At 35.2% G+C, this 9,269-nt stretch overlaps 1 protein-coding gene across 1 annotated transcript in view; it reads left to right on the top strand.

Annotated features, from left to right (window-relative positions):
• Positions 1-2,892, top strand: part of LOC133180328 (receptor-type tyrosine-protein phosphatase mu-like) — a 46,496-nt gene extending 43,604 nt beyond the window's left edge. Inside the window, exons 23-25 of the mRNA XM_061314874.1 lie at positions 995-1,143; positions 2,288-2,423; positions 2,559-2,892. Of these exons, the coding sequence (XP_061170858.1) occupies positions 995-1,143; positions 2,288-2,423; positions 2,559-2,648 (375 nt within the window). The 3' untranslated portion in view covers positions 2,649-2,892. The remainder of the gene's footprint in view (positions 1-994; positions 1,144-2,287; positions 2,424-2,558) is intronic.
• The last annotated feature ends 6,377 nt before the right edge of the window (positions 2,893-9,269 follow it).

Raw genomic sequence — 9,269 nt, forward strand, 5'->3', positions numbered from 1 at the left:
GATGTTCATTTATTGCATTTGTGGTATTTGTGAATACTAATTGCACCTGATTACTTTGTTACCTCATTTGTCAATTCGTAATACATGTACATGCAGTTTCCCATTTTGTTTATTAGCTAAAAGAATCGGAATAAAAATAAACAGAGAAAAAGTATCTTCTTATGTTATATGACTTAAATTCGAGATGGAGAATCGATCCCAGGCCTTTGCTTTGAAATGCAAGTGTATAAGCTACTATGCTACCGTGACAAGTCCCCCCCATTTACAAAGAAGTTACATGAGTATAACAAAACTGCCCAGTTTCAAGGTTTTCTGTCTTCTAAGCATCTATATTAAATGATATAATCCCACAGGAGGCAACCGCTCTCCTGCTTGTTCATTCAAGTTACCGGGGTCAGGAATTTGGTTCCACCATGGTACATTTTGATCATTTAAAAAAAAATTGCATTCACTAAATAAAAAGAAGCCTATAAATAAAAAGAATCCAAACATCTGAAATCTACTTAATATCCAGTTGAAAGGTGTGTAATCTGTTCCACATATAACTAGAAATGCATGAATATCGGTAGTGTATACACTAATATGTAAAACCTCCGGAAAATATTTTAAAAAAGTACCCACATTATTTTTTGCCTTTCTCGGAGGACGTTAATCAAATCCCTTTGCCCCGGTCTGTTTTTTTGGAGATATGCAACAAACGTGTACATGATTTGATAAGCATATACCCTGTATTTTATTTTTAATTCTGGAATATCAATGTTCAAATTGTTTTATATTATATTCTCTCCAAATATTATATTTCCGTATATAAACACAACTTTCACGTGTGAAATAGGTTTCTCATGATAAACATATGACCCATATTAGATCATCTGGTTTTCTCTCTTTATATAAAATGATATATGGCGATATCGAACAGTAATAAAGCTCAAAAGCCCAATGAAACAAACCAAAAATATATCTGTTAATTTCTTTTTCCGCATAATTTCTTCAGGCAAATGACGAGAGTTGCTTGGTGTCGGTGATAGAGCCAAAGGAAAACTTTAAAACAACAGATCGTTCCCAGGCGACAGCGCAGATGTTACGTTTGGTTTCATTGGTTCTTCAGAGTCAAACAGAAGGCCCTATAACAATAGTTAGCAGGTAATTTAAATCAAGTACCTCTGAGATTACTCAAGGATTTTATTTCTGGTAAAACTAAATTTTATATTGACTTATAGAATGAATGAAATCCTCATTAATGAATTAAACATCACTGAAAAAATGCCCCCCCCCCCTCCCTCAATCAAATATTGTCATGTTTTCAGAGATACCAAATATGTATTCATGGTCAGTTTAATACCTGTATAAGCCCTGACAAACAATCAGCGAGAAATAGCATCATAATCATATCTTCACTTGATAACTTTGATATAATTTATAGTTGTCCAGATGGAAAAAAAATGGTGTACATACTTTTCAAAGCCTGAATCTACTCGTAGCTTGCTGTAGATATTTAAATTTCTGATCAACATAAAACGGAGTGATGTTTCTAAGTGTAACAGTGGTCAGTTAAATTACATATTTCCCAGATTATCACGAAATACTAGGTCATGAACGAAACGAATAAAACAGAAACAATAAATAGATTTAAATGACGGAGATTTATTGTATAGATAAAATAAATTGTCTAGGGTATCTTTATAACAAACAACTCAATTGAAACTCACAAAACGGAAGGAACGTAGTGGATATTTACCTAAAATCTGATAGTTTTACTGCAATTTTCTGTCTTTAAATAACTGTAAACTATAATCATCTATTAAGAAAGGAGACAAACTCCTGAAATATTTATACGTCCGTACTGGAAAAACTAAAAAGAACAAGTGACCAAGATCGCGGAGCGGGAACGCCCGGATCCCAGACGGTAGCACCGGTTGTCAATGACAACCGCGCACTCCATCCAAGATCCAAGAGAGATAACTCTTAAAATAACGTACACGTCTCTACTACATAAGAAACAAAGTTCATTTCAAAACAATATTAAACACTATTTTATATATAGACATGCATCATTCTAAAATGATCAATGTGTTGAAATAAAAGAAAGAACTCGGAGAAGTTAAGATATTGAAGTAGTTGTCAACATCCCTTTCAGTTTAAAGCAGTTACCTATACGCATGAGGGTTTAAATTGCCAGTAAGATTAGAACGCATACAAAAATTACATAGGATTTCACTATTCCCGTGTTGAATCTAAAACAACAATCCAAGTTTGTTCAGTCTTGCATATTGATTTTGATTATTAGTGATGGCGCTGCCCTTTGTGGAGTGTTCTGTGCTGTATATAACGTACTTCAACAGTTATCTATGGACGGGGAGGTGGACATTTTCTCTACTGTCCGTCAGTTACAGATACGACGACCAGAACTTTGCTCTACCATGGTAATTTTCCATCATATTAAAACATCAGAGATATACATTTGATCGAGTACATTTCTCATTTTCTATGTCTAACTACTCTGTGCAATGAAAATTGTAGGAAAATAATAAAGTTTTCTGTATAACATGATGTTTTAGGAGGAGTACAGAATGATTTACGATGTCGTGTTGGATTACATCCGGGCACAAGATGACTCATCTGAGGAAAATATTTACTGCAACCAATAATGACAGTCTGTAAAGAAAGAGTTAATGTAATTAAGTCTGGTTCTTAAGTATAAAAGATGGAATGAAGGATTCCAGTGTTTTATATGGGAAAGTGATATGTAGCAACAAATATAAATCCTTATCCATTTCTTCTCATGATAAACATTTGTTTTGATGTCAGTACAATGCTTATTAGCACTAATATATCTATGCAATTCGCTGATTTACTGTCCACTATAGAAATAGATCGAAAACTAATTTCTTATCTCCCACAGAGAAGATATCATTACTATTATATTTAAAAAATATTAGCATTTGAAATCTCACTTGGAAATCTATTGTGTAAAATGTAAAGATAGATTCTTGATTGATTGATTGTATGTTGTTTTACGTCCCATTCGAGAATTTTTCACTCATATTGAGACGTCACCATATACCAGTGAAAGGTTTCAAATTTTGAGCTTTACACGACACTCGGGGCCATTGAGCAATGAGGGATCTTTATCGTGCCAAAGCCTGCCGTGACTCAGTTTTTAAGGTCTCATCCGAAGGACCCGCAACTTTCACTTCAAAGTGCCGAGCGCATGGCGAAGGAACAGTCGCTACCTATTTTTAATCGACTTAGGTCAGTCGCGGCTGAGATTCGAACTCACGACCTTCCGATCACGGAGCGAGCACTCTACCGACTTAGCTACCTTGAACGGTTATAGATTCTTGAAATGTTCCATGAAACATTACACTTACCAAACTTCACAGTCCTTAAACTTTTCCAAAATTATATAGGTGTTTTTCCCACTTTTTCCCCACTTTTCACCAAATTAAAAGATTTGTCGAACATTGCCTTGTTTTACCAAAAAAGATATCAGTTATTTAATGAAAGAGACAAGATATCTGAATTTTTGACAGTTTAAGAAAAATGTAGTGGTTAGGACCAGAATATGTAAATACATAAGAGGTGATGTGTTTAATTTGTTGATTTTAAAGTATCTCTGCATATATAGCATCTTTCTGTTCATCTATTAAAGAATGATGTATTTCCTTAAAGAGGGAGGTTGAGGATTAAAAAAAAAAAACTCGGATACGGAATCAACTGTCACTGGTGACTAGATCTTTGCAACATATATTTTATAATTTGCATGTAGAGAATTATAAATCTTTAATAGGCGTATCAACACTTCTGAACTTGGGATTTGTTTTTATGAAAGCAATCCATGAATGTGGTTCTTTTCCAATAGTTCATTTAAATTTTTATTATAATGCTGTTTATTTTTGCATAGATGGGTGTTCTGTAATAAATTTCATTAATACATATTTGTTGTTCACAATAATGTGATTTCATGAATATATTGAATTGCATTCATGCAACTCACTGTATATAAAAATAATCTTTCAAACACAACCGTACATTTATAGCAATATTTTTTAAATTATAGAACATATTTATAAATGTGACATTCTTACCGTATTGACAATGAGTGGTATTAGTATATGTGGCTAGATAATGCTATTGATGAAAATATTCTTCCTGTCGCATACAATGATTTAATGACAATATCGACGTTTAGTGTTTATCATACAAAGGACTAAAATGATGTACAGTAAAGGCTCAAAAATGCTGTATTTTAAATTTTTAACATCTATTTTGATTTAGAGTAATCATATACATCAGTGAACGGGAAAATATATAGGGTATATATGTAAAGGTGATTTAAAAAAAGAATTCATCAATTTCAATTTAATAATCTTTTAAAACACTTAATTTTGTACCATAGTCTCTTGATATTCTGATATGAGGAATTCAAAATTTGTTTACGCTATCTGAAAGCCACTCCAAAAATTCTTCCAGACTACATTATATTTATTCTAATTTTTGATGTAATTATTATTTGCTATTTCTTTTAAAGATTCTTTTTAATTTTCAAGTGCGATACTGCATGATGAGATTTTGAGGCTATCAAAATATTTATCCACTGGTAGATGCTCAAATATGAATAATGATGGGTGACCAGGGGCCCGTTTTACAAAGGAACTTACGACTAAGACCAAAATTTAATTATGCTTATTTTCTATTTTACATTCATTTAAAAATGGTTTTAATCTTTTTTAAAAGAATTTAACAAGATATTTTTATGCTAGCAATTTCAAACAGAATTATCATTTCTGCAAAAGTTTACAATCAACTTAAGTTTCTGATCTTAGTCGTAAGTTCTTTTGTAATACGGGCCCCAGGAAAGATCGGAGCTCATCTATATTTGCTGATGCATGACAGAATTAAAGAAGAAGGTACGTTATGTACCAAAATCCGCCCTGTCCCAAAATCTGATGAATATTTTTTTGAAACATATCTAAGATGTCTGCTTTTTAATTCGGCTTAATTTTTTTAATTATGTCAAATCAATTTTCCTACAAAGCTATCTGAATATAGATAGCTTCTTTCGAAAAATAATACTATGACGTTATGACGTCAACCTAACAACGCTACGCAAATACAAGGATTGTTGGAGAGTTCGTTATATTACTTTCAAGAAATATTGTAATATGCAGGTCCGTGGTCATTTGTATTTTGTCTATTTTCGTTTTCCAGAGTTGCGTTCTTGTGTAAATTACAAGAATTAAGTAAGTAATATTAGAACGAGTGCAGATTATTGATGATACAATGAACATGAATTATAAAAAGATTGATGACACCTTTGTATGCTGACTAGTATCTACTACGAAGATGACAGCTTACGGATACGTGTAGAATTTGGAACACGTGTTGGTGACATGGTGCAAGGAAAATAAACAATAAAATAGCGCATCACTCGTTTTGTGACAAAAAATATACCTGCAATTGACCCTTGCTGCTTTCTACTTTGTTCTGATTTATTTATTTTCGCTGGCACTCAATAGATTAACGTATTTTTACATAATCAGTTTTGTTTACTGGATCGCCATTTGGTGAAGCCACACTTCCGGTGCAGAAGTCACCAAAGGTATGACGTCAAATTGGTACTACGTCATGATTTATATTGGTAACATTGGGGTTCCGGTGAAAATAGTATATATATACACTAAGATTTACCAGTTGGAGTCGGGGGACGAGTGGTAATAACACACGTTGAGAATTGAGAGAAACAAAATGTAAGTTTGGGCAACAGTTTCTATTAGACACCAAACATAACAACTAGATAACAGTAATAAACAGTCTGTTGGGTGTCAGTCATTTTTTTTATCCCCCTCCCTTTTTCCTTCCGTTTAAGTTTGTCCTGCATAATCATATGGAAATATAACAAACTAACTAAGATTTATTGGTATTAAAATATACTTCATATTGTACCAAACTCTATAATATTCTCTCAAATAAATAAATTGAAACTTGCAAAAGTTATTATTTTGTTGACAACAGTACTACATTGAAAGTCTCAGGTACGGTACAAATTTTGGTGGCAGCGGCGGGATCCTGTAAAAAAAAATTTTCGGGATCCGGTGGTCGAACGTACACTTCATTTGTTCTGAAATTAAACAAAACAAAGAAATATAAGTAAATCACATAAGGTTATAAAAAAAAAATATGGCAGACTCTCCTGACGAAGAAGTTCAGTTCAATGCCGTTCGAGGTGACGGTGATGAGCAGTTACAAGTCCACAGTGAAGACGAAGAATCGAAATCAGAGTTACTGTAGATTCCTTATTTTACGCGAGTACTTAATATTGCGAAATGGTTCAAAGGCGTCAAATCGCGAGAACAATAATTCGCGAATGGGTGATTTATCTCGAGATTTTACATACATTAAAGCACCATAAAAATAAATGCAAGTATTTTTATTTCGCGAGTAGTGCTTCTCGCGTAATTAGGCGATAATTAATTCCTCGCGTATATTTAGGAATCTACAGTACATATTGGTCAAGGTGATGTTATGGATGAATGCGATGGAAGATGTGTAGATAGAATGATGAGACCTGTTTCACCTGGTAGACGCCCACCTTCTCTGAAACCAGAAACGTATGACGGCAGTGCCGATTGGGAGGAATATTTATGCCACTTCCAGGTTTGTGCTGAATTAGGGAAATGGGACAACAGAGAAAAGGTTCTAGCTTTGTCAGCAAGTTTAAGGGGAGCAGCGCGTACATTTTTTATGAGCTTGGGGACATCTGAAGGAAATGTTTAGGAGACACTTTTGATGAAATTGGGTCAGAGATTCGGTAGTTTGCGGCAGCAAAACAGGTGGCTAGCGAGGTTCGAGTCTAGAAAACGGCAACCTGGGGAGTCAATAGCAGCTTTGGGGGATGATTTAAGACAAATGGCTCAAAAGGCATATATTGGGCTTGACACTGACACTACTGCCCAAGAGGCCATAGCGCTCAACCAATTATACAAGACCATTACCTTAGAAATGAAATGCAGATGTATAGATCGTAATTGTCAAACTGTATCAGAAGCAGAAGATGTAATAGAAAGATATGAAGGCATTCTGGGAGACCAAACTCTGAAGAAGCCTAGTGTTCGTGTTGTGGCCGCCGAGACTACTTCAAAGACAAATAACTCTGAGGTCCAGAAAATGTTTAAAGAATTGATGGACAGAATTGAGAAGCTCGAGAAAAATGTTTCAAACAAAGCTACAGTAGATCGAACTTGTTTCCTTTGCAAAAGGCCAAACCATTTCTACAGAGAATGCCCAATGAACAAAAAAGTTACAGATGCAGAGAAACGATCAGAGATACATGCCTCCACCTCAGAGACCTTATATGGCAGGGCGACCCAATGGACAGTTCCAGGGAAACGCAAGGCCATCCTCTCAGTAGGCCCAGAGAGGATGGAGGAAAAAGGGCCTGTTTTAGATGGTTGCAAGCTTTTGGATGTGAGACTTTGTTATCCTGGAGAACTGGGAATATGGGACAATGGATTTTATGTAACAGCATCAATTGGGAAAAATGTTGCTAATTTTGTCATTGACAGCGGCTCCACGTCAACATTGCTGTCTAGTCAATTTTATCAGTCACTTAATACAAATGAACCAATCCCATTACACTATGTCAAAAAGAAATTAAGAGATTTAAATGGCAATGATCTAGAAATTCATGGCATGCAGAAATTCCTGTACAGTTCAAACAAGCTGTATACCAGATTCCTGTACTGGTCTGTGACATCACCCAAGACGTTATTTTAGGGCAGGATTTCCTCTTGAAATATGCCTGTAAAATAGATTACCAGAAATTATAGTTAGTTATAGGCGATGAGACTTTGAACTGCTGGACAGGTGGCAATGCTGCAATGGTATGCAGAGTAGAAGTGAAAGAAACAACTAGTTTACCACCCCAGTCCCAGATGATGATCCCAGTCAACATTCCTTATGCTTGCAAGTTATCTGAAACAGCCCTTATTGAACCATCAATTGAGTTGATGGAAAAGAAAGGAGTTCTTCTAACTCCGGGGATAAGTAATTCAATTTCAAATAATCAGATGGTGAATGTTATAAATTTTTCAGACAAAGAAATAAATCTGTACCCAAATACTCATCTTGGTTGTTGTAGCTCTTTAATTACAGATCCCTCTAAATGTGACCAGCAAATGTGTGCTAGAGTCGTCAGCTCTGAGAAGAAAGTTGAATTTCCTGAACATCTCAAAGACCTATTACAGCGCAGTTCCGTTCATCTAACAACAGAAGAAACCAAGCAGCTAAAGCAATTGCTTTTCAGATACGAAGATGTCTTCTCAAGAAACAATCAAGATATTGGCAGAACCGATAGAGTGGTCCACAGAATCGAAACCGGTAATGCCCCTCCAATTAGAACACAACCTCGCAAATTACCAATAGGTAAAAAGAAAACTGAACAGGAAGAAGTAAAGAAAATGCTAGATAATGGTATAATTGAGCCTTCTAGGAGTGCTTGGTCTAGTGCTATTGTACTTGTTCCTAAAAAGGATGGTTCAACCCGCTTTTGCGTAGACTACAGGAAATTAAACGAAATTACAATTAAGGATGCTTATCCCTTACCCCGGGTGGACGATTGCCTAGATTCCCTGGCCAATTCAAAATGGTTCAGTTCTGTGGATTTGAACTCAGGCTTTTGGCAAGTTGGTATGGCAGAGGAACACAAGGAGAAAACTGCCTTTTCCACCAGCCTTGGTCTCTTTTATTTCAAGGTCATGCCATTCGGGTTATGCAACAGTCCAAGCACTCTTAGAAGGTGTATTACGCGGGTTGCAGTCGGAAGAATGTTTATTGTACATGGATGACATTATCGTACCAGGTTCCACCTTTACCGAGGCACTACAAAGACTAGAAAATATTTTTGAAAGGCTGAGGGATACAAACTTAAAGCTGAAACCTTCAAAATGTAATCTTTTTCAAATATCTGTTAAATTTTTAGGGCATGTTGTGTCAGAAGAAGGGGTCCAAACTGATCCAGACAAAACAGAGGTTATCAAAAGCTGGCCAATTCCAAAGACAGGAAAATAAGTTAGGTCATTTTAAGGACTTTGCTCCTATTATACAAGATTTGTACCTGCATTTGCCAACACTGCTAAACCATTACACAAACTTTGTGAGAAAAATTCCAAATTTATTTGGACAGATGACTGTCAACAGGCTTTCGATTCTCTTAAAACAGTATTAATAACCCCACCTGTATTAGCTTACCCAATCCCGGGAAAAACATT

Source organism: Saccostrea echinata, unplaced genomic scaffold, assembly GCF_033153115.1.
Source record: "Saccostrea echinata isolate AGI-Se365-2 ecotype Australia unplaced genomic scaffold, CSIRO_AGI_Sech_v1 ptg000006l, whole genome shotgun sequence".
NCBI classification, from domain to species: domain Eukaryota; kingdom Metazoa; phylum Mollusca; class Bivalvia; order Ostreida; family Ostreidae; genus Saccostrea; species Saccostrea echinata.